The sequence below is a fragment of the Fringilla coelebs genome, assembly GCF_963513975.1.
Source record: "Fringilla coelebs genome assembly, chromosome: 10".
In the NCBI taxonomy this organism is placed as follows: domain Eukaryota; kingdom Metazoa; phylum Chordata; class Aves; order Passeriformes; family Fringillidae; genus Fringilla; species Fringilla coelebs.
In genome coordinates, this window is record NC_140036.1 from 4,709,136 (window position 1) to 4,734,514 (window position 25,379).

General features: G+C 54.9%; 1 protein-coding gene across 1 annotated transcript; it reads right to left on the minus strand.

Annotated features, from left to right (window-relative positions):
- Positions 1-1,859: 1,859 nt before the first annotated feature.
- SLCO2A1 (solute carrier organic anion transporter family member 2A1) lies at positions 1,860-24,147 on the minus strand. The gene is made up of 14 exons (XM_084212527.1): positions 23,983-24,147; positions 13,822-13,959; positions 11,583-11,745; positions 9,897-10,112; positions 9,318-9,416; positions 7,683-7,810; positions 6,171-6,252; positions 5,146-5,310; positions 4,667-4,856; positions 3,482-3,641; positions 2,983-3,146; positions 2,766-2,830; positions 2,541-2,664; positions 1,860-2,436 (listed from the first exon to the last, which is right to left on the minus strand). Exons 1-14 carry the CDS (start codon positions 24,070-24,072, stop codon positions 2,316-2,318), a joined length of 1,905 nt encoding a protein of 634 aa, XP_084068653.1. The 5' UTR covers positions 24,073-24,147; the 3' UTR covers positions 1,860-2,315.
- Between the last annotated feature and the right edge of the window lie 1,232 nt (positions 24,148-25,379).

The window sequence follows — 25,379 nt, forward strand, 5'->3', positions numbered from 1 at the left end:
TGCTGGAGCACAGAGCAGAACTCCAGGAGTTTTTTGGGCCTCACTCCATGATTTTTTAAATATTTAAATATTTAGGGCTCATTTTCCCCAGTGGCTGAGGGAAAAGAGCAGAACTGGAAAGTCTGAGTGTTGTTTTCTTGTTTTTCTTGATTCCCCAGTCATCTCTCTGCTTTGTTCTTTGCTCTCCTGACCTTGTTCCCAGCCCGAGGCTCTGCTGGCTGGGAGTGCTGCTCCTGAGGCTGCAGCTTGGCAGGGCTGTGTTGGGATGGCTTTGGCAGGACAGTGAGATGTGATAAACTCGGCCCCTTCTTGCTGCAGCTGCCTGACCCTGAGTCAGGAACCTGCTGTGTTCACACATCCCCAGGGACTAAGGCCCTCACTGTGCTACAGCTCTTTTGGTCAGTTTTTTGCTATGGATCACACTCTGACTTGTTCCCCTGTTAAAGACAGATGTTTTTGGAGGAGAATGATGAGCACAGTGATTACTGGGTTAGCAGAAAACCTGAAAGAGGGGGAGAGGTTGCTGAAAGGCAAAGAAAAGCAAAAATAGCCATGCCTGGATAGCAGCAGTCCAAGGGGGGGTTTCCAAGGCTCCCCAACACAGATGTTCCAGCTGTTACCTTCCCTGTGCACAGAGCCACCACCCTGGCACCTTTGGGGCCAGGAGCTTTTGTTGGCCCCATTTGGGCCACCTTGTGTCCTTTGTGACCAGCCCCTCCTGGGGCTTGTCCTGTGGGATGTTACCCCTGGTGTGAAAGAAGTGGAGAAAGTTACAGAAGGTCAGGTGGGTGTTCAGGGAGAATCTGCCAGGTAGAGGTGGAAAAGGAATAAAGTTAACATGTAGAGAGATCTTTTTTGTGAGGACTTTGGTGATCCAGGGCTGGTTCCCCCCCTGTCTTCTCCTTTCCCTCTGCTCCCTCCATGAACATGGATGCAGCAGGACCACAACCACAAGGACAGCAGGTAAGGACAGCAGGGCCTAAATGCATTCAACCCATAAAACCCCTGAAAGAACACCCCAAACCCACTGCCCCCTGCCCAGAGCCCACTGCATTGAAAAAATTACAGGATTTTGAAGTAGCTCAGTGCTTGACATAAGTAGCTGGACTTGTTAGGCCATGGGTTGAACTTGATGTGAAGCCTAAGGCTGTGCTGTGTCAGGCAGAGATGGATCAGGAGGAAACCAGGAGCTGACAATCTGATCAATAATAATAGTAAAGATCATTAATAATAGTTAGAATAGGCAAAGCTGCAGTTAAATATTACTTTAAAATGCTGGAGCAGATTGTGGTCTGTGTACTGGTACACAGTATGGGGTTCCATCACAGTGTGGACTAACAGAATCCACCCACCAAAACCCACCTGAGGGGTGTGAAACAACCCAAACAGCAACGCAGTGAAGGGTGAGAAGGACCCCAGGCTCTTGCTGAAGACTGTGGTGTGAGGGAGAGGGTATGAAGCTTTCCAGTTCCCAGGCATTTCTTTGTTCATGGTTCCTCTGAGACACCAGCTCAGGCAACTGAACGCCAGGACTGATCTGTGCCAACAAACCCATCGGGGATGAGAGCCTCAGGTAGAACCTTCTGCTGTGCCTGCAGCCCCTGCCTGTGTCCCTGTGCCCCCGTCTGCAGGCAGGGCTGGGCAGGTTCCATGTGACTGCAGGCAGGGCTCCTCAGCCGGGTAGCCCCTACCTGCCCTCCCCCATCACCGGTGGAGCTGCAGGAGCATGTCCCCATCTGTCACCATTTCTTCCCCCTTCCCAGCTGGAATGTGCTCAGCATGGCCAGGCTGTGACCTGCAGCCTCCCCAGGGCTTGTCTTGCTGCTGGGGTGAGACCAAGAGCGCACCACGGTTGGAAAAGTGACCTTTATTTAAAAAATAAAAAGAGCAACAAACCCCAGATGTTCTACAATAAACCCCTTGTGCTGTCTTGTCCCAAGACGTGTGCGGTGTCCCTGCTGCCCTCTGTGGGGGCTGCGGGCGGGGGGACACCGGGCTGGCAGCCACCTCCCCTGCTCCTGTCCCGGCCGGGAATGTCCCACCGGAGCGGGACCATGGCCCGCAGCAGGCACTTCTCCGGGGGTTCCGTGTGTTCCAGCCCTCTCTGCCTCCTGCTCCGGCTGGCCGGGGCTGCCCCTGCCCGGGGTGACGGGCTGGAGAGCCCGGGAGATGCCGTTCCCAGGGCGGGGCCGGACCGGAGCATCCCTCGCCGGGAGCACTTGGGCTGCGGAGTCGCTCCCGTGGGAAGTAGAACAAACCCAAACAAGATAAAGTAGTGGCCGTGGGTGATGGGGGTGCGAGTCAGTCCTCGGGGGCTACACCAGCCCCGCCGCCTTCTCCTGCACATTGTACTCCTTGCTCCTCTTCACCTTCCAGCTGATGAGGGCGAGCAGCACGGTGCCCACCACCTTGTAGCCCACCTGCAGCCCCAGGTATCTGCCGGGAGAAGAGCAGGGACATGCCACCTCTGCAGCTGGCACTTCCAGCCGGGCTGGGCTGGGCTGGGGGCCGTGCTCTGCCCGGGGAGGGGCACAGGGTACCTGTTTCGGAGGAAATCGTTGTTGTAGTAGGCGCAGAAGCGGCCCGGGGCGCACTGCTGCTGCTGCCAGTAGATGCAGGAGGAGTCGATGAGGGCTCCGAACATGGCCGGGGCCGGCAGCCAGGCTGGCGGGGGGAGAGGATGGAGTCAGTGCTGATCCAGAGGAGGCTCAGCGCCTCCTGCAGCTCCAGCAGCCCCCCAGGCTCACTCAGGGACCAACACTCACCCAGCAGTCTCATCAGCAAGAACTGCACTCCGATGGCAAACGACTTCTCATCCTGGTTCACCACCCTGCAGGGGAGAAGGCACGGGAGGTCAGAGCTGCTGGCCCTGGGTTTGGCCAAGACTTGGGCTGGTTGCACGTTTATGACATCCTGTTGATCCCAATGTGGGAACCATCACATCAGCTCCCCCCTGGGCTGGGGACCCTGCATGCCACTCACCGTAACACCATCATGTAGAGGGGGTTGTGGGACAGGCAGGCGATCAGGGCAGCAAAGGAGATGAGGAATATGGTAGGAAGGAGCATATGGGAGCAGCTGACTGGACAGGAGCCCGTGTAGGTGGAGAACAGCTCATTCCCATTCAGGGAACAGTTGTGGTAGATCTGTTGGAAACATTTGGAACAAAACGGACGTCAGACTCCCAGCGCCAGAAGCAGCTTTCCCGGGACAAATCATCCCACATCCCTGTGCAGGACACCCATAAGAGCACCAGCTCCAGTTTTAAGGCACAGCCATGGCATCCTGTAATGGGGTTTACCACCATCCCTGTTCCTCCAAGCAGGTTCTTGGGCCTTACAGCAATTCTCCAGGGCACCTTCCCAGGGCTCAGCACGCTGTGTGGGAAAGGTTCCACCCGCTTGTTGCATTTCTTGGGCTCCTGCAGCGTCACTCCACTATTCCCAGCAAGGCTGCTTTGCTAACCACTTGCTTTACTCACCTTTTGTTTGGGGTTGGAGGGGTTGGTGGTGCTGTTGGTGCAGCCAGCAAAGCAGGGAGAGATGTATTCCGTGGTGTTTTTCCGGCAGACGGGGTGGAAGATCTGCTTAGAGCATTGGCACCCAACCCGTGCCTTAACCTGCTGCTGGGAATTGGGTGTACTGCCAGAAAGGAGGGGGGAGAAAGTGGTAAAAAATTAAGAAACAGGACAGGAGGAATTAAAAAAAAAAAAAAAATTAAAAAATCCTTTTTACTAGTTGAGCAGTTTTCCTGTTCCTGTTTGGGCTGGGACACTGCCAGCAGCAGCCTGGCCTTCTGCCAGCCCCTGATCCCTGCAGGTACCTCTGGAAGTGTGCAGTGAATGTCACAGGAATTATGTTATGTCTACAAACAAGTACTGACACACTTCTTTTCTCTTTTTTTTTCTTTTTTTTTTTTTCTCAGCTGAAAATTAATCAGCCAAAAGCCTGTAGAAATGGACCTGGGCTCCATCCAGAGCTGCACAAACAGATGTGTGAACAGCCACAGCTGGAAACACCGCACGGACACAAACTGAAAGTGGGCATGTTCCCAAACAAGCCTGATGGCTGTGGAAGTGAAGAGGAAAAACCCAAATCTGCCCAGTCTTTCCTCCCTCCCCCAAGGAGTGCATCTGCTGGAGTCACACAGCCTGAATCCTGCAGGGATGTGGCACTGGGGAGCTGCCCTTGGGCAGGGTGGGATGGGGCTGCTCCACCCCTGTGGAGATGGCATCAGAAATCTCTTCCTTGCTGGCAGTGCGCTGGGAAATGAGCTCAATGCACTTGACATCAAGCCCTGGTCGTATACAAATGTCATTTTTATCTTGGGAAGTCGTGGTAAGAGCCAAAAATATGCACTGAGGTGAGGAGAAAGATGATGTCCAGCTGGAACGCTGGGAGCGTGCGAAGTGATGTGGACACAATGTTACTCATTTTCCCCTAAAAATCCAGAGTGAAAAATTACACCCTGCTTGTTTGGCCCAGAAAATCATGGCTAAACACCCTCCCAAGGTTTTGGGGCTGTGAAGCACCCAGATCTCCTGCATGCAGCGGGCATCAAGGAACAAGAAGTGCATGGTGACCTCTTCTGCCTCTCCACCTGCGTGTATCCCTCCCCACAGATAAGAGCAGGAGATAAGAGGAGCTGGGAGCAGCCCCTGCATTACCTGGGGGTGTAGATGCCCTCAATGTGCCCTGTGGAGCAGCCCATGAAGAAGATGGGCAGGCAGATGAGGATGGAGAAGACGAGCACCACCACGGCAAAGCGCGGGATGGCGCGCAGGGAGAAGGAGAAGCGCTTCATGATGATCCCCCCCAGCAGCATCCCCAGCGCTGCTGCTGGCAGGTTCACAGCTCCTGCAGAGGAATGGAGCCATCAGGGGGGTCCTGCCTGCCCAGAACCCCTCCGTGGGCTGGGCACAGCTCTCTGGACCCCACGGGAGTTGGGACAACCCACAGATCCAACTGGTGTCCCAGACAGGCAGCTGGGGAACTACAGGTCAGGAAAGTCACCAGCTACCCTGAAGTGCACCCCTCACCCAAAAATGAGCTTTCACTCACTTCTTCTCCAGGATTTTAAAAGCCTGGAGAAAATGGGCAGTTGGCTCCCTGCTGATGGATATTTTTTATCTCCATCCATGCTCACCTATGAGGAAGTTGGCCTGGGAGGGGGAGGCACCGTACTGCTTCTCCAGGAATTTGTTGAGGAAGGTGGACAGACCCGCAATGACGGAGGAGAAGCTGCACTGAGCCAGCACCAGGAGGATGAAGAGGGGGTTGAGCAGCAGCCTGAGGAAGATCTTTGGGAATCCTACAGGGAAAACGTAGGAAAAATGTCTTTTAGCTATTTGTACTGGGAATAACCCCCCCCTCAGCCTGTTCCCAGTAAGGATGTCTGTGGGATGATGTTGATCTGCTGGGGATGTCTGCGGGCATGGGAAAGCAGGAGGGGAGACACCCTAATGTGTCCCAGCAGCTGGCAGCACCATGGATGGGACATTGTGTCCTCTGGCCCCATCCACAGAGGCAGATGGACCCTGGGAGCAACTCTGTTTATTTGGTCTCTTATGAGTTTCCTAATTAGCAGAGAGAGTGGTGGAGAGCCAGCATCCATTAAAGCCCAAAGAGAGGAGAAGAGGGAACTGACAGCTCCAGGATATGACTGCAGTGGAGGAAGAGGCAAGGAGGGAGGGGCTTTATCTGGGAAGAAATCCTCCTGGAGCTAAAAGAGTCATTAATCTGGTGCCTCAGCAGTGACATCCCCCTCAGGCCTGTTTTGGCTCCACATAAACAGGGTCAGCTGCAGTGGGGTGACCTCGTCGAGGAGCTGGTGGCGCCGGCAGCCCCATGCCCGCTCCTGGGGCTGGGGTTAAACCTCCAAGGGACCCTTTTCTGACACACTCTGACCACTTTAGGGTCCTCAATGCAAAATTTGGAAACAATTGAGGCCTCAAGAGGTCTGCAGCCAGAGGGAGGCTGTGCCCACCTTCCCCAGGTCCTTACTCCCTCGTGGTGCTGGAGCTGGTCCACACACGGTGCTGGGCTCCCAAGGACTCCCAACAAGCCCCCTTGGGGTGAATCTGCTGGAGTGGGGGTCCCCACCCACCCCACATGGCCCAGCCCAGCCCAGCATCCCCGTCCACCCTCTCCTGGGCCCCTCCAGGAGTTTACTTTTGATGAACTCCAGCAGGGAGGTGTCTTGAGCAGCCCCTGTCTCCATCTTCCTGAGCATCCCGGTCTCCGTGTTCCGCGCCTGGCAGGGAGAGAGGAGCCGCCTGTGCTGAGAGGGGCTGGCACTGTCCTGGCACAGGGAGGCTCAGCAGGGCCAGGGTCTGTCCCAGGGGACTTTCACCCCCAGCCCAGCCTGACAATTCCAGCAAAGCCCCATCCCACATGCCCTGAGCGCTTCTCCAGGCTGGGAGAGCTGGGAGTGCTCTCCTGGAGAAGGCTCTGGGGAGAGCCCCTTCCAGGTCCTAGAGGGGCTCCAAGAGAGCTGGAGAGGGACTTGGGACAAGGACCTGGAGTGCCAGCACAAGGGGGAATGGCTTCACACTGCCCTTAGGGTCAGATGGGACCTTGGGGATGAATTCCTGCAGTGGGGAGGCCCTGGCACAGGGTATCTGGAGAAGCTGCCCCATCCCTGGAAGTGTCCAAGGACGGGTTGGAGGGGTTGGGAGCAGCCTGGGATAGCGGAAGGTGTCCCTGCCCATGGCAGGGGGTGGAACAGGATGAGCTTTAAGGTCCTTTCCACCCAAACCATTCCAGGATTCCGTGATTAAAGGGGTGAATTATTTCAAATAACACTGCAGCCCCTGAGCAGAGCAGCGAGACAACAGCTTGTTGTTGGGAGGTTTTAAGAACTTGGAAATCTTTCCTCCCCTGAACCCTGACAAAATACCTCCCTTTTAACTCTACAAAAAGCCTGAAAAGGAAAGTTAGAGATAGTTCAGCTCAGTTCTGGGGAGTCCTTTAGCCATAACTGTGAAATATTTTGGGTTTGATTTTAACTTTAAAGAATCAATGAGTAAACAATTTCAAAACAGAACTAAAGTATTTCTGTAACAAAACCAGCAAGGTTTGGCTTTGAAAACACCAAAATTATACACATTCATTATTTTCCACTTTTTAAACTTTGTTTTAATGGGAAAGGTTTGCTGGACTGCCTTCCTCCCTCCCACCCCTCTCCTCTGGGGACAGGTATTCCCTCCCTGAGCACATCCTTGTCACTGATATGTTTTATGAAAAATCCTTTCCTTAGGATTTTTCCTCCTGAGAAGCTGAGAGGCCTCAGGAACAAAATGTAAAGAATGATTGTCTGCTGCTGTGGGATGCAACAGGTGGAGCTGGGATTGGTCTCATGTGGTTGTTTCCAATTAATGGCCAATCACAGTCCAGCTGTCCGGGCTGTTTTGGTCAGTCACAAGCCTTTGTTATTCATTCCTTTTCTACTCTTAGCCAGCCTTCTGATGAAATCCTCTTTTCTATTCTTTTAGTATAGTTTTTAATATAGTAAATATCATAAAATAATAAATCAGCCTTCTGAACATGGAGTCAACATTCTCATCTCTTCCCTCATCCTGGGACCCCTGTGATCACCGTCACAGATGGTGACCCCGAGTGAAGAAAGAACCACCACACATCCCTGGCTCCAGAACATTCCAGCCTCTGGAGATGAGGTCTCACCTCTCCTTTCAGCATGTAGCGGGGGAAGAAGAAGTAAGGGATGGAGGTGAGCACCAGGCAGCCCGAGGAGATGAGCAGCCCCAGCCACCAGGCTCCGATCCAGCGCTGGTCGCTCGGCGTCAGGTCCACTGTCAGCAACACACAAGGACACTGTGAGAGCTCCAGGGGGGACAGGGACACAGCTCCACGAAAATGGGGGCTGGAGGATATGAGGAATCACTGTGGGCACAACCCAAGGGTGTCTCTGCTGGCATGTAAGAGCAAATGGATGGAGGTGGGAGCTCCCACCAGTAAGACTTGCCCTGGTTATGTTTGACCTTTGTTTTCCCTGCCTAGGAAAACAACCACTGCCACTCATCCCAACTGTGCCAAGCCTCCCAGGTGAGTGCAGGATGGATTTGGTCAGCATGGAAGCACACTGGTGGCACAGGCTCAGCTCTAACCCCTGAGCCAACCAGTGAGGCAGAGATTATGGGAGCCTGACTCCATCCTCTGCCCGGAGAACACAGTGGCTCTGACCATGCTGATGGCAGCGGTGCTGAGCCAAGACAGGGCCTGAGAAAGGCTGTGCTGCTTTCCTGGAAAAAGTTGCTCTCCCATTGTTCCAGGCTGGGTCACTTTCTGCTCACAGGGACCGAGGGAAGGCCCTGTGCTGGCAGAAGCTCCTGGTTTCCGAGTGGACCAAAGTCCGGGCGCCATCTCCGGAAAAAGGAGGAGAAGGTGAGAGCCTCTCTGTCTCCAGCACACACATCCTTTGCCTGGGCCATGTGATGCTCATGAGAGGTCTGACAGATTGCCTGGCTTGGCTTGGGGACACGCTGCCCACGGCCGGGATGGAGCCACAGCCAGCTCTGGGTGGGAGCTCCGTGCCAGGGTGTGACAGGAGAGGAGCCCACACCCCACAGGAACAATCAGCCCACTTCCCCAAACAGGACCACTCCACTCTGGAGCCTGGACACCGTCATGGAGCCACCAGGCAGAGGCTGCTAAATCCGTCTGCAACCGTGGGGAGTGGGCCAAGGCTTTTTGGCATTTCCTGCCCACGTTCATTTTTCATTCTTATCAGGCACCGGACAAAAATGTCAGGCAGGCTCTGATCTCTCTAAGGAAACACAGGAAGAGCCACGTTAATGATGGAGCTGGGGAGAATTCTTTAGTGATTAAGTTACCAGAAATAATAAGCACGTGACATGGATAAAGGAAATTATCCCTGTGGTGGCCTCAGCTCAGCCCCTCTCTCTGCAGGTGCAGGAGGAGAATGCGTACACTCAAGTTCTCTGTCTATCCATGGGGCAGTGGTTGCTCTCTGGTTCCCTTCTCCATCCCTGGATTCCTCAGATTTCCCTGTTCCTCTCCACCACCACGCTGGGGTGTGGGGTACCTGCTCAGTGTGCTGGCAGTGAGCCAGACCAGCCATGACCTCCAGGGCAGCGCCGTGAGTTGGGCACTGGAATGTCCCTGCCCCGACCTCTGGACCACCTGCATCTTATGGGGTGATGGAGTGGAGTATGCTGGGGGTGCTTTTCCAGGGTTTTATGTGCCACAGGACTGGTGGCTTCTGTCACCTTTCATCTCAGAGTGACCTTCTGGCCCACAGAGGGTCTTTAGGAGCCGTGCTAGCTGAGCAATACTCACCAGTGTCCACCCTCCCGATATCCACGAAGAGCCGCAGCACCACCGAGCCCAGCAAGTACCCAAAGGCAGGGCCAAACACAGCAATGGCAAAGAGGATGGCTGGGAAAAGGGAGCAGAGAGAGCCCCTGTGAGCAGGGAATTGTAGTTCCCATGCACATATGGCTTCTGTCTTCCTGGGAAATGCAGGAAAGGTGGCACAACGCACAGAGGGGAGAAAGCAGCCTTCATCACCCTTCAGATGGTGAGAAGGTCCCCACTGCCCTGACACTGAAGGTGGGGTTTGCCTGACAGGAGCAGAGGGGGAAGGCAGCTGCCTGTGGACAAAGTCCCTCTGCTCTGCTGCCATCAAGGCTTTGCTGACACAATACAAGCTGTCAGCTACATCGTTAATATCCGTGATATTCCTGAACCCCAGGGAGCAGCAGGGCACTGACATCCTGGGCTCACATTGGTGATTGAGACCTTCATGTCCTCTAGGACAAGAAAACAAACACATACTAATCCTCAGATCCAAGGAAAAATATCTGGTTCAAACGTCAGGAGAGGTGAAAGATTCTGAGGGCAAAAAGGCCCACTTACCAACATAGAGTGGGGAATTGTTGGAGTCTGCAAAGTCATCCACGTAGGATATCCCAAAGGGCTGGATGGGCACGGTGCCAATCCCAGCCAGCAGCTGGGCAATGACCATCATGGCCCACACGCTGCTGGCCTCCTTCTCAGGGTCCTGGGTGCTGTTTGAGCACACAAATCTGTTGTCTGCATAACACAGCTCATCCTGCCCCTGGCTTTTGTTACCTGGAAGGGGGAAAAAAAATGAGCATTTCAACGCTGGGTACATCCCCTGCCTCCTTCCACATTGAATCCCCAAATAGCAGGAATCTCCCAAACTCACTGAGTAGGCACAAGCTGCTGGATTTTGGATGGATTGCTCATTTTGTTCAGCAGTTCTCATCAGCCTGCACATCCTTTGGAGTATTATACTGAGGTCAGCAAACAAAGTGATTTCAATCACACTTTTAAAGGCTTCATGCCATGGAGTGAGGGTGCTCTGGGTTTGATGAGAGCACACCTAACCCATGGCTGGTTTTTGCTGTCTGTGGTCTCTGCTCCCTTGTGGTACCCAGGCAGGAACAGGGAGTGATGCCCTCTGGGGTCAGCTGGCTGCCCTCAGCAGGACACCCTGCCCTGAATCCCTGCTGCCCCCATGGCTCAGGAGGAGCCCAGCTCCTTCCAACACATGGCCCTTGCTTCTTGATACAGCCCAGACATTGGGGGTCTTCACCCTGCTCCAGACTGCCCTGGAAACTCCAGCCAGGACTGAAGCATCTTCAGGGGCTGTTCACAGACTGAATGTGCTCTTTTCCATCAGGCAGCCCACATAATGTCAATATCTCTGCCCTGTCCATCTGTTTTTGCAGTCCATCCTCTAATCCTGTTCAGTTTAGCAAAGGTGCTCTGCAAGAATTGTGTTCTGCACAAAACTTTTGGGTAATTTCCATTCTGCATGGAAAACAGAGCTGTCATTGTTCCCATGAGCTTGTTCCCAAAGCCTTCCCAGTGAAAGCAGCAGCCTTCCTTGGACTGGATCAGATCAGGATCCTGGCCAGAGCAGGCCATGGGGGCAGGGAAGCTTTGCTTTATCACGGAATTCCAGAATGGTTTGGGTTGGAAGGGACCTTAAAACCTGCCTCATTCCACCCCCTGCCATGGGCAGGGACACCTCCCACTATCCCAGGGTGCTCCAAGCCCTGTCCAGCCTGGCCTTGGGCACTTCCAGAGATCCAGGGGCAGCCACAGCTGCTCTGGGCACCCTGTGCCAGGGCCTCAGCACCCTCACAGGGAAGGATTACTTCCCTAATATTTAATCTAAACCTGCTGTCTCAGAGATGGCTGCCCCATCCCTGGAAGTGTTCAAAGACAGACTTGGAGCAGCCTGGGACAGTGGAAGGTGTCCCTGCCCATGGCAGGGGGGTGGAATGAGATGAGCTTCAAGGTCCCTTCAAACTCAAGGCATTCCATGATTCTGTAACAGCAGCTGGAATAACATGTGCAGGAGAGGCAGAAGAAACTCCACATGTGATTCTTGCATTCAGAAGGGGCTCCAAAGCTGTAATGCCATCAGGTTTAACCAGCAACTGCCCAGGCTCTGCCTTCGCTGTTTGAATCGCGCGTGCCCTGAAAACACCGCCTTGCTTTGGTGGCAGTCACACATCCCCATCTGGAGCAGCTGGGTCCGGGTTTTGGGGCACAGCTGGGGGCACTCACCCGTGCTGAGGGCCGTGTACTCGTAGGGGCCCGAGAGGAAGTGGGGCAGGGTGACCAGGAAGGCGCCCAGGGCCAGCAGCAGCCCGCCCAGGCCGATCAGGCGCGGGCGGTGCACGCGGCTGCCGAAGTAGCTGACAAAGATGATGAGCACCACGTTGCCAATCTGGAAAAGGCACAGAGGAAGGGGAGGAGTGTGAGAATCCACACAGGGTCACAGAATGATGAGGTTGGAAGAGACCTCTAAGATCATCGAGTCCAACCCATGCCCTAACGCATCAACCGGACCACAGCACCAGTGCCATGCCCAGCCTTTTTATAAACTCATCCAGAGGTGGTGACTCCACCACCTCCCTGGGAAGAGCACTCCAGTCCTTTATTATTCTTTTGGTGAAAGAGGACATCCAGGCTCTATGGCTGTGTCTGGGGGCTGGACAGAGGCTCTCATCAGGAGGTGTTTGGCCCTCACAGGAGCAGGAGCATCCCCTGGCCCTGCGTGTTCCCAGCACGGTGCTCCCTTCTCATCTCCAGCCACAGGGTCACCTCTGGGTGAATTCCTTGTTGGCATGACTGACATCACAGCCTCCTTGTGATCTGCTGGGGCTCTTTCAGCACCCATACCTGCCCCCCACCCCACAGCCATCCCAGAATCACTTAGGTTGGAAAAACCCTCCAAGACCACCAAGTTAACTGCTCCCCGAGCACTGCCAAGGCCAGCACTGCCCCATGTCCCCGTGTGCCACATCCACACATCTGTTAAACCCTTCCAAGAATGGGGACTCCACCACTGCCCTGGGCAGCTGTGCCAGGGCTGTGCAGCCCTTTCTGGGAAGAAATTTTCTCTCATACACAAACTGAACCCCCCCTGGCCCAGCTTGAGGTCAGTTCCTCCTGTCCTGTCCCTTGTTCCCTGGGAGAAGAGATTGACTGATGTGGCGTAAACTGACGATTCCTCCAAAACCAGCAAGGAATGAAACATATTGCCTCCACTCCTGTGACTCAAACAGACATGAGCCCTGCTGCAAAGTCCAGCTCACTGCAAATATTTATGACCCTGGGCATTTGCAACTGCAGACAGCATCAACTGAAAGCCATGAAACCACACAGCAAGTGGGTGAACACCACAAAATTCCCATTACATGGGCTTTAACAGGACAATAACCTAAACATAATTTTAACTTTGGCGTTTTGAAGCTGTCCCTGCTCATTGCAGGAGGTTGAGCAAGATGGCCTTTAAAGGTCCCTCCCAACCCAAACCACTCTGTGATTCTATGTATGGCTAAGAAAACTTTGTATTTATGCTTGTGTGGGCTCCCTTGTTTGTCTCTTTGTGGGTTTTGTTCTTGGAATTGCTGTAGGCACCAACGCACTAAGATTGTTGTCCTGGACAGGCAGGGCACCTCACACAGTCACAGGCAGCAGGAAGTCTCAGTGGGCCCTGAGACATCTTTTTAATCCCAAATGTCCATGCTGGTTGAGGTAAGACTTGGGCATCCACTTCCCCAGGGGTCCATGAAGATTCCCAGTGCCCAGCTTCTTGGTGGAGCATCCCCTGTGCTCACCAGGGAGCTCATGAACAAGTGTGCTGCCTCTTGGTGCCAGCAAAAAAATCTCTGCCAGCAGATCTTTCCCTGTCATTTCCCTGGCCTCGAAGAGCTGCTAGGAAGGACAGAATTCCTGAAAATGTAAACGAGGAAACTCATTCCAAGGGGTTTCTTGATAAGCAAGTGTTTGCGAGAAGATCCTCAGCCAGCTCAGCGATATGCCTTGAAGTGCCAGAGGGCAGGATTAGATGGGACACTGGGAAGGAATCCTTCCCTGTGAGGGTGGGGAGGCCCTGGCACAGGGTGCCCAGAGAAGCTGTGGCTGCCCCTGGATCCCTGGAAGTGTCCAAGGATAGGCTGGACAAGGCTTGGAGCAACCTGGGACAGTGGGAGGTGTCCCTGCTCATGGCAGGAGGTGCAATGAGATGGGATGAACTTTAAGATCCCTTTTGACCCAAACCATTCCAGAATTCCATCTGACAAGTCTGCTCTTGTCCCAGGGCCACCACCACAGGACCCCCCATTCCCCCCAGATGTGGCAGAGCAGAACCAGGTGTGCCGAGGCGTCCCAGAGCACAGCACAGCCGCTCTCCCAGCACGGAGCTGAGGGAGCCCTGGCTGTGAACAGCCCTGAGACCCTCTTTTGGGAAGGTGCCCCCAGGCCCTGGCCACCCCTTGGGTGCTCCTCTCCCAGTTACCTCGTGCAAGCTGGAGATGAAACCTGAGGAGAGGCTGGAGAGCCCGAAGCGCTTCTCGATGGTGGTGAGGCTGCTCTTGAAGTTGGCGCTGTAGAGGAGCTGGGAGAGCTGGAGGAGCCCATGGCACAGCACAAACACCTGTGGGCAGACAAAGAGTGCCACCCCAGTGAGGACCCCGCTGGAATCACAAACTCATTGAGGCTGGGAAAGACCTCCAAGGCCATCAGATCCAACCTTTGACTGGGTACTGCCATTCCCACCATATTGAGAAGAGCCACATCAACTCGCTGTTTGGACACTTCCAGGGATGGTGACCCCACCACTTCCCTGCTCCAATGATCAGCCTGAAGAATTCTCCCTGATATCCAATGTGAGCCTCTCCCTGCACCCTTTGAGGCCGTGTGAGACCGCAGTGCCCTGCTACTGGCAACCACATCCTGCATGAGCGTATTCCAGCTGGCTCTGGCCAACGGCTGCACCTCTGGCATGGAGCATCCTGGGATTCACTCAGCTGGAAAGTCAATTTGCTGAACCTGCTCCAAGGGGTGTTGCTAGAAAAAGTTGAAAAAAGGCGTTAAAAGCCCCGGAGGGAGAGGATGAAATACGCACAGCGTGGTCTCACGGCTGGAAGATTCCAAAATAGTATTCCAAAATAGTATTCCAAAATAGTATTCCAAAATAGTATTCCAAACCCAGCATCTTCCTTTGAGCTGGGCAGTGAGCCGAGCCAGGAGCCAAGCTGAGCACAGGCAGAGGAGGGAATACAGAGAGTTTGGGAAAAATCTGGCTGAAATAGCCTGGGTGGGCTGCGAGAGGAGAGCACTCTCAGCCAGGGATGCAACAGGCAGCTCACAAGTTTCTTTTGATCTATATTTAGTCAGAACGGTTTTGCTTTATTTTTCTTGGAATGGAATGCATCCATGCGGTGCCAAATGCATTTTAAAATCAATTTTAAAAAAACCCCAACAAACAAATACAAATTAAAAAATAAAAAACCCAACAAATGGGGGAAGGTCTTTTAATTTAGATTCACAGGAAATCAAATATTTGCTGAATACCGGAAGAGTGTCCCTCAATGATAACGTGGGGAAGTGCGAGATGATGGATGGGGGATCAAAGGGACTGCAGGGCTGACAAAGTCCTGATGTTCTTGGCCAGGAGAGCAGCAATAGTCCTTATGAGTATTTATCTGGAAGGGCGGTAGCGCCCAGTAGCCCTGACCCATTAAATGATTAAAAAAAAATAAATCAAAAAAGACCAGCTTGGAGGATGCAAATTCCATAAGTGGGTGGAGTTGTGTTTAGGGAGCAGAGGATGATGCATGGCCAGGCCCAGCAATTGTAGCAGAATTTGGGTAGAAGATGGGAAAGAAAATGGTTTCTTGGGAGTCTTCTCCTGTGAAGGAAGAGAGGTCCAGCCAAAAGACTTGGCTGGGAATCTAACAGCATAAGGGATGGGAGAGATGCTGACAGACAGCAGAAGAGAAGAGGATGGAGATGAAAGGGAAGGAGAAAATGGAGCCCTGGCAGTGTGAGGGCAGGCTTGGAAAAACCTGGAGACCATGGAGAAGATGAAGGAGAAAGGCAAACCCCCAAAAATGAGGAAAGAAGGCTCAGAGGCACAAGCTGCCAGCACGGAGTCCCCAGCCACATCTGGGAGGGGTGAGAGCAGACAGGCTGGCATCAGGCTGGCATCAGGCTGGCATTGCCATCGCAATAACCAGGAGAGGACAAAGTCCAAGCTGGGACTTTGCCCCGACAAAAAGCTGCAGAACAGGAATTTGGGGTGTAACGTGGGAAATCCTCCCAGACAGGGCCAGAGTGGAAGTGAAATATCTGCCAATAAACTCTTGAAGCTGAATGACCTCTCCATCCTCCCACCATTAGCTCCCACACTTGAAATCCCATCCCAGGACAAAATCCTGTGGGTGGAAGGCGGATCCACCATCCTTCCCAGGCCTGACCTGGAATCACCATCTGGAGCAGAGGGGTGACTCCTGTGAGGATGGCAACTGGAGAGGGTATCTTGTTGCCAGAGGTCAATTTTTGTCCGTGGGGCTCTGGGCAGACTTTACAGAAGCCACTGGAGCAAGGAAGTGGCGGCGGAAGAGCAGCGGTGCGGGAGCCGCGGAGCAGCTGGACACAGAGCTCTCCTGGAGCCAGGCGCCAGGCAGAGAAGCAAAGCTGTTTACCAACAGGGAGGGAAGAGGGTGGATCACCAAGGCTGAATTTAGCACGGCAAATGTCAGCCTGACCCCAGGGCAGATGGGGACATGGAGTGCTGGGGACAGAGGGGATGCTGGCACAGGGGGAAGATGAGGAGGAGAGGCAGCCTGGCTCCCCTCAGTGCTGGGGGTGGCAAGAGATGGGCTGGAGGCATGGAAGGACCATGGGAAGCACAGCAGGAGAGGAGAGGTACAAGCCATGGGTGGAGATGGTAGGGAGGAAAAGGCAGAGCTGCCAGGAGATGCCCTGAGATGCCTCTGTGATAACCTGGGATGGCCAAAAGGGAGCCCTGGGTCCAGAGGTGCCTGGGAACAAGGTGGGGCTGCCTGCCAGGAGGGAAGATGAGGTGGGAGAAATGCAGCTGGAGAGCACCAGCAAAGGGAGAGGAAAACCTTGGGGTGGGAATGCTTCCCCCTGCCCACGGGTCCTTCTAATCCAGCTCTTGTCTGCAGGATGAACCGGAAAGGCAGCGAAGCTGGATGGATCCTCCAGGGATGTGATCCCACCCTGAGACCACACAGCAGCCTCAGCCCTCGGATGTGCAGAGCCCAGAGAATGGGAGGGGAAGGGCAGGGGTGATTTTTTTCCTTGGGAAGAACCTGCCACCCAAAACAGCCAGAGAAAGGCAAAACAACCTTTGCTCCAAGACTTCTGCAGCTGGAGTCTGGCTTTTCCAGACATACTCCAAGCGTCTGGAGGTGACATGAGGCCTGATTCAAGACTTCCTCTGAATTCAGCAGACTCAGTTTTAATTATAATTAGGACATCCTAAACCTTGAAGGCTCTGAGTGCAAAAAACTGCGAGAGAGCCTTACTTGGAGAGCTCCCCAAAAGGAGTCCACGCACACCCTGAGGCTGGTGCACATGAGGAGCACCGCTCTCCTGTGTCCCTCACGGGTCTCTCCCATCCCTGTCTCTCTTCCCACGCGTTCCCATCCCCACGTGTTCATGCCGACCACCCACAACCTGCCGGCGCACGGAACCAGCCCTGGCCCGGCCCTTCCAGCTGCAGCAGATGTGCTGTGCTGCCCCACGCTCCCGCCGAGCAGCCCCAGGAGGGGAGGGAGCTGCCCTAATCCATCTTCCCTGATGACAAGAAGGGGCTCTTCAGGAAGAGCCGAGCTCACTTGCAGGGAGGTTTCACTGACGCAAAGCCGACACGAGGGCGAAGGCGCGGTGGGAGGTTGAGGAGCCGGGGGCACTCCCAAGCGCTGACCCTCCGGAGCAGAGGCTCCCACGGGAGCCTGGAGTATTTTTGGAGCTGCAGACAAGGAGTGCAGACAGGCAGGGAGCAGCACAGGAAGGCCAAAGGCGTGCACCCACGTGGACCCCCCCGAAATCCCCTCGTCATCGTCCCCACGCTCCTTTCGGAGCGATCCCGACTGCAGGCTGTTTGTACAAGGCACTTGACTCCTTTCCAAAAGCAGCTGCATTTAGAAGGGAAGCAAACTCCTGGGGCTGCTGCCCCCACCCAGCTGGTGGGGACCAGCACCTCCCAGGGCAGGGCTTTTCCAAAGGAAGAGAAACCCATCCCATGGCAGGGAAGCGGGAGGACTGGTCCTTCCGTGTAGACAATGAGAGCTGGCAAGGATTCAGTCAATCCCAGCCTAGACTTCTGCCTGAGATGTGTCCAACAAATACTCAGGTTTCATTTCATAAGATTGAACCATCTCTATGGAGCCTCCAGGGATCTCCAGGAGTCAGGATAAGGCTCTCCCAGGAGGGAGCCTAACTCTGCTCTGCAGGGAGCACAGGTTTGGGAGGCTCCTGCTGCATGTGGCATGGCCATTGCTCCACCTGGAGGAGTGAGTTAGGGGTTAATTCCTTGCTGTGCTTCCACACTTCCTGCCCAAAGTCATCCCTCACCTCATTTTTCAGTGTCTTCCCCTTGGCAGCCCTGGTTCGAGATAAAGAGGGTGGAAAAGACTCCAAGCTGCCTACCTCTGGAGTCTCCCTCCACTTTAATCTCCTGAGCTTGCAAGAGGAAAAAAAAGGAAAGGGAGGGGGAAACTGTAGGAATTAATAAGATTATCCGCAAAATTTTAACAGGGACCAGACAGAGTGTTTATTTTAGAGTAGTAAGATAACTCTTACTACGCTAGGGGATCCTCCTGCGGTAGAACAGCTGAGGTCACTCAGTCCAAAAGAAATATATCAGCAGGATATGGAAAGTATAGGGTTAGGGTTAAATAGAGTGGGGAAATGCATCCCTCCTTGGCAACACTTTCCTGCGGGCAGCTGCCTGGATTTGTAGACCAAAAAGTACCATGAAGGATGAAAAAAAGCACAGCATTTCCAGAAAGGGAGCCAAACACCCTGCACAGAGCCCATCCTTTAGCACAAAACCTCTGAGCCTGGCCTGATGGCAGAGGTTGGCTTCTAAGCAGGATTTCTATAGCAAATAACAAAATAATATAAAAATTACCCTGGTCAGGGGTTGCCTGAAGCGTGCTGGAATGACGACAGCCTACTGCCAAGCCACGCACGCTTTACACCCCCCGGCTGTCACGTGCAAAGACAATATTTGCTCTTTTCTGCAGCAAACAGACATGGGATTTCCTGGCAGTGCATCCCTTGACAAGGCCCAGGTGAGCCCAGCTTTGCCCAGAATGGGGGTTTTTGCCCAGGATTGCTGAGGCAGACCCCCAGTGTGGGATGCTTCCCAAGAAAATACCGCTCTCCAAATAGGACAGCAGGCATCCCTCAGCCTTTCCTCCCTCTGGCAGGCTGGGTGGTTGGTCTTCCTTCATTCTTTCCTGAAGTTCTGGGGCATCAGGACCTGATGAGGGTTCCCTTGAGGGCAGGTGCAGGCTGGCTGTGTTGTGCCTGACCCAGAAGTGTGTGCAAACACTCCTCCTGCCCGCCCGGGCCTCGTGCTCCCTATCAGCGTCACTCCTCTCCCGTCCTGCTCCCATAATCTTATCAGCACTGACCACTCCTTGCTTGTGTTTGGGCGCCCAACCACCTCGCCCCTCATAAAATTACCTTGTCTCAGGTCTCCTAGACCTTGATCCCACTAAACTTTCCAACCCATCTTTTTCCTTATCCCACTGCTGGTGTTGCTGGTGAAGATGGGGTGGTTCTTCCCTTCTGGAGCCTGATCCCACCAAAAGCAGATGTGGCCACAGTGCTGGAGCATCCAAACCCAACCTGTGCTGTCTGGTGCCAGCACCATCATCACAAATGCTGGAAGAGCCAGGTCCTTCTTCTCCTGTCACTAAGGACCCTCCTTGTGTCTTTGCCACAAACACTCATCCAGCCTGCACAGTGCCCAGAATTGCAATATTGCTTTGGTTTTCCTGCTTAAATCACTGTCTCTAATCAGCCATGACTTTGTCCTCTCTGTGTTTCCCTCTCCAAACCTACAGCCACGCTGCCTCCAGATCTGTGACTTGATAAATCTCCTGTTCTGGCTAAACAAAGCAATTAATAATCTTTTCCAACAGGATATGAGAGCACAACTGGTACATCTCCAGGCTTCTAGAATACACTCCTCAGCAAATTCCTTGAGTCCCTTGGAAGGAAGGGACAAAAAACTTGTCCTGTTGCTCTTGGGACCTCAGACCCCAAGGCCAGGCTCTGTTTCCTCTGCAGGAGACACCCAGCCTCCCCAGGGAGGTGAGAGCTCCCTGCTCCTGCTCACTGCTCCCAGCACCTTCCCCCAGGATGCTTTCAAGCCTCATCACACTCTGAGAGCCCACAGACTCCTCTCCTGTCCCCTCTCCTACCCCCTTCCATTCCCTTTCTCTCCTTGCCCCAGTACAACACCCACTTTAAAGCTCTCCTAAGGCCTTTAAATCTCTCTCTGGATCACCTCTGGCTGATATAAGTGAGAATAATTCTCTGTTGTCCTCCTGGTTCCTTTTCCATGCCAGGCAGTCTGCAGGCATGGAAAAAAAAAGCCTCCCCCTGCCTGCACTCACAACACTTTCACACTGCTCCTCTGTGCTCTCCAGCTTCCAGCTGAAACCGGTCCAGCTCCTCTAAATCAAAGGATATTTATAAAGCTCTCCTCCTTGTCATCTTTCTGGGGATCCCAAAATCAATTAAAATAGTTCAAAACCACGAATGAGACAGTAAAGGCGAAGAAGCCAAAACATCTGAGGCTCTGTAAACAGAGAATTCCTGTGAAATAATCCTTCTCCAGTGGTTGTCTGGGAGCAGAAAATGGACATAGAATCAAAGCCTCATTAAGGCTGGAAAAGACCAACAAGATCATGAAGCCCAACATGAGCTTAAACCACATGGTTGGGGCTCTGGACTGGGGGACACTGATGGGGTCCCTGGCCATGGGTGGGTATCAAAAGGACCAGCCACCTTCTCCACCTTTTAAACCTGCTTCAACCCTTTAGGCTGTGAGGCTCTCGGTGTCCCCAGTGCCACCAGGGGCTGGCACCCACCTGAAGGTTGGGCTCATGCTGCATTTGCTGAGCAGCACAGCTGCAAATCCCCAGACCCCAGTCAGCACAACCCTGGGAGCTCTGGTCAATGTCCCTGCTCATCAGAGAAACCATGGAATGGTTTGGGTGGGAATGGAGCTTGAAGCCCATCCAGTTCCACCCTCTGACGTGGGCAGGGACATCTCCCACTATCCCAGGTTGCTCCAAGCCCTGTCCTGTCCTTGGATACTTCCAGGGATCCAGGGACAGCCACAGCTCCTCTGGGCACCCTGTGCCAGGGCCTCAGCACCCTCACAGGGAAGGATTTCCCCCCAGTATCCTACCTTAATGTCTCATCATCACCCCCACCTAAATATCCCATCATCACCCCCACCTAAATGTCCCATCATCACCCCCATCTCCCCCGTGCTGCGGGGTTACCGGGATGCTCCAGGCTTCTGGCTGAGGTCAGAGCTCAGCAAAACCTCCCAGCCCCAGCACCTGCGGGACTTTTGTGCTCTGCTTTGTCTCCTGCGGGGGGATGAAGGCGGGAGCAGCGGGCAGCGCTCCGGCCGAGCCCGGCGCTATCAGCCGGGAGCGAGCCCGCCTGTGTCACTGCCCCGCTGGTGACACAGAGCCACCGCAGACCCACGTGTGCCCGGCGGTGACTCCGCAGCGCCGCACGGAGCTGTCACCGCCGGGCTCAGAGGGAACGGGAGCAGCGGGAACCGCACCTCTCCCACGGCCACATCCACTGGGAATTGCTTCCTGACGGGCAGCTGCGCTGTTCCTGCATCCCCAGGACTCCAGCCCCACCCCACAGAATCCCTCAAGCTGCCCCTTTCCACCAGGACCTCTCCCTGCCCGATGCCCATCCCTGGCACCGTTGGGTTCCCACACCTCCAAACGTCTCTGACAAGGACTTCAGTTCTGGATCCAGTTTTCCAGTTCTGGAAAACCCCCTGAGAGAGATGGGGTCCGGTGCAGGGGGTGGTGGTGATCCCTGTCACAGGCACCATGGAGGGGCAAGGTGGTTTACATGGAAAAATAATCTGTAATTTCGGCCCCAGCCCTGCAAAAGACGCCCTGGATATGATGCCATCACACGGGTTTTGGGGATGGAATGTGAGCTTAGTGATGAACTCTTCCCAGTCTTGACAGCGTCCTTCCAAGCCTGTTCAAAGCAGGGAATTGTGTTGTGCTGGGAATACTGTCCCCATCAGGAACTGCCATGGCCTGTGTGAGGATGCTGTGTCTGATGGCTCTGGGGAGGGTGATGCCCGCAGCTTCGCATAAAATTTGGGGCTGGATGAGGCTTTTTTATAATCCACCATTCATAGCACCAGAGGCTTCTTCTACAAATAAGAACTACAAACCCTTTCAGTGCAAGATGTTGGCCACTCCTTGCCCTCAGATCACCATTCACTCCAAAACTCCCCAAACCTGGAAATTCCACTGGGACCCTTTGACATCCTACTCCTTTTTGGGGGCTGAGGGGACTGGCACTGCAGGCTGATCCTTTCTGACCCTGAAGCAGTTCCTTTGTTAATGTATATGTTTTTAATGCAAATGTCACAGGACAGGAAGAGTGAGTAGGTCAGGAAAGGGTGGGGGATCTTGTTGCCTGTCAATTTATACATTTTTTCTTAAAAGCATGAATATTTCTCTGAGGGGTGGGTGTCCCCATCACCATCCCAGATGGAGCACATCATCCCTCTGAAGAGCTTGTTTGGGTAGACTCAAACTGCTCCTTCATGTGCTTGCAGGGTGCCACTGCCAGCCTGCTGACTCTTTAAACCAGAAAACAATTCCAAACCAGAAGTTTTGAAGTAAAGACTTTAAAAAGCAGCTTCAAAGCTTTTCTTCAGGCAATGGTTTTGCTGCCACTAGCAAAGTGACACCCCTGAGTCATCTGCCCTTGGCCAGATGCCCCTCAAAGGTCCCATCCAAGTGCCCTGGGGCATGTGGGGTGCTGAGCACCCAGCCTGACTCCGGGGCACCCACAGCCCACACCCCGTGGCAGCCTGTGGGCTGTGCAGATGGAGCAGCATTTATTTGTTGGGGCTTTTGTTTTCTAATCCAAAAGTCTGACATCCTGCAGGAGAGTTTGGCAATGTTTTTTCACTCCAGGCTGTTTTTGCTTGCTGCCAGTTGCCAGAAAAGAGCAAGAACTGCGAGAAGGGCTCTGGTTTTGGGTGACTTTACTCACCCCGAGTCAGGGTCATTACTGCAGCAGCCTGGAGGGGACTGGGGGCAAGTTTGGCACCTCGAGCAGAGCAGAGGACAGGTCAGCAGTCCCCTCCAGAGGAATATCAGTGTAGCCCAGAAACCACCCAGGGTAATCTCAAGCTCTTTTCTCCTGCAGCCCACAGCCAAAAAGTGTCATCAAGTCACCTGCTGGAATAGCCCAGCCTGAGCAGTGGGGACCTTCAGAGACAGGGGACTGGGAGGCATCCCCTGGGATCATGCTCCAGCCCTGGGAGCTGCCGGAGGAGCCTCCCCGCGGTACCCTACAGCATTCCCCAGAGCCCCCGCACTGCCCGGGCAGCAGCACCGCGCTCGGTGCAGGGTGAGGGAAGCGCGATGGCAAACAGACCCCAAACCCATCCCGACCAGACGCCTTCTCCACGGCCGCACATCCCGAAAAGGCCGGCCTGGGAGGCGCTGACACAGCACAGCGCACACGCTCGGCTCCCGGAGCAGCGGGGGGAAAGCACAGCCCGGCCCGGCAGCCCCGGCAGCCCCGGCAGCCCCGGCAGCCCCGGCAGCCCCGGCAGCCCCGGCACGGAGGGTCCTGCCCGCCGGCGGCCCCCGGCACATCCCCGGAGCCGCTCTGCCCTCGGCCCTTCCCAAAAACCGCCCCCGGCTGCTCCAGGTGCTGCCCAGGGAGGATGGAAATCTCCCCTCCAGGGACATCCAGGCGGGTGTCCCGAGGACAGGAACCAGCCCAGGCTGCAGCCTCGGTGCGCATCCAAAAACGGGCCAGAGAGCGGGGAGAGAGCCGGGTGAGGGGCGGTGTAAGGGCACAGGATGGGAAAAGTGACACACGGCCGGGGTGAGCCGTGTGCCCTCACGCCAGCAGTGAGCTCAGGAGCCGGGAGCTCAGGCAGGAGCCGGCTCTCGGGTGAGGAACTGGGCAGCCAGCCCCGGAAAGCCACCTCAGCCCACCGAGCTTTGGTTTCTGTCACTCAAAAGCTCTGCTCACCCGAGCTTTTAAAGCAAGCCCGTGTTATTCTAAGGCAGTGCTTTCTTTTCACACCAGGATGTGGTTAATCATTCCCCAGGCAGCAGCACACCGTGTACGAGAGCCTGGGGAAGTTCACGGAGAGCTGCTCCGTGGGGTGAAACCCCCAGGTGCCGAGCAGGGCATCACTCCGGACCCGCAGAGCCCCCCGCCCTGCCCAGCCAGGGCTCCCCAGGACTGCCCCGGGAGCCGATGTTCAAATCCTGCATCACCGAACACCCTTCGTTGCACGGGGATGCGTGGGGTGGGCTGCGGTCCCTCTCCGGGCAGAACCCCCCCTCCCTCCCCGCCAGCATCCCTGCCCCATCCTTACTTTGATGTTGCAGAAAAAACTCCTGGAGCAGGTGCCGGAGCTCTGGGGGATGTCAACCGGGGATTTCCCAACTTCGGGGCGGACTCCCATGGCGAGGGCTTCCCGGGGAGCCCGGGATTTTGGGGCTGCCGCCGCTCTCCGGCCCGGCCCGTCCCGAAATCCCTCCGAGGCTGCGAGTGAGCCCGGCAGCGGCAGCGCCAAGTTCTTATAAGTCGGCTCTCGGGAGCGATGATGAAACGCTTTCTCCTCCCTCTTTCGCTTTGAGCGCCGAGGGAACTTTAAAGCCGCAGGAAGGAGCGAAGGCAGCGCGCACGGAGCAGGTAGGGGCGAGGGGACACCCGGGGCTGTGACAACGCTGTGCCCGCCCGTGGGGACACCCAGCGCCACCGCCCCCGTGCCAGCCTGCAGGACGCGGCTGCACAAGGAAACAGGAGCCTTCCCGTAAGGAAAACGACGGGGAGTTTAATGCCAAGGTCCCCTGAAGGGGCGAGAGGAAGGGGAGGCACCTTTCAGCAAGTGGGATTTGGCTCCCAGGTGGTGGGAGGGGGAAACTGGGTGGTCAGAGGGAGAAATCCTTCCCTTGGCCGTGGGGTTTTGGAGGGACAAAAAGAAAAAAAAAATAAAATGAAGTGTTTGTTTTTATAGAAAAATCTGCATTTGTGAAGCTCCTGAGCGCTGTTTTTTCTCACCAACACCTCTCGGGGCTTTGTTTATGCAAAGCACTGATTTATTTTGCAAGCTCCTCTCAGGGGGAAACGCGTCAGAAGGAGAAGGGCAGGTTGATCCAGCCGGAGGAGAAACCAGCTTCAGGTGTTCTGTCCTCACCATCGCTTCCCTGCCTAGAGCAGGTGTGGAGAGCAGGGGGGCCCCATGCGAGGCTGTCCTGAGGCTGGGAAATCAATCCCAGCTCCCGGGGTGGTTTCCCTGGGGGGCTGGCGGGTCCCGGGGTGCCAAGGACCGAGCCCCGCTCAGCGGCTCCCCCGGGCTCCGTCCGTGGGCGCTCACCACGAGAGGGTGCCCGGAGCCCGTGGGAAGCGCCTTCCCGGGCGCTGCCCTCCTCCCTCGGGATGCCACCCTGCCTCGGGCGGTGACAGTCAGAGCTGCTAAGGCAAAACGAGCTCGCTTGGGCTGCCAGCTTCCCAGTTCCTGAAGCCTGTCCCAGGACATTGAATGGGTATCACTGGCTTTGGGGTGGCAAAAGAAGCATCTCTGTTTTGCAGTTTTCTCTTTCCACTCCCATCCCCAAATCTGCCAGGTCTGTGGTGTGAAGAGACCCTTTGTTCCCTTTTGCCAACATTCTGTGGCAAGATGTGGAAGTGTCTCACCAAGAGATGCGTAGCCTCACCAAGAGAAAAGCTCAGGCAAACCAACATCTCTGCTCCTCTCCCATCCTCCCC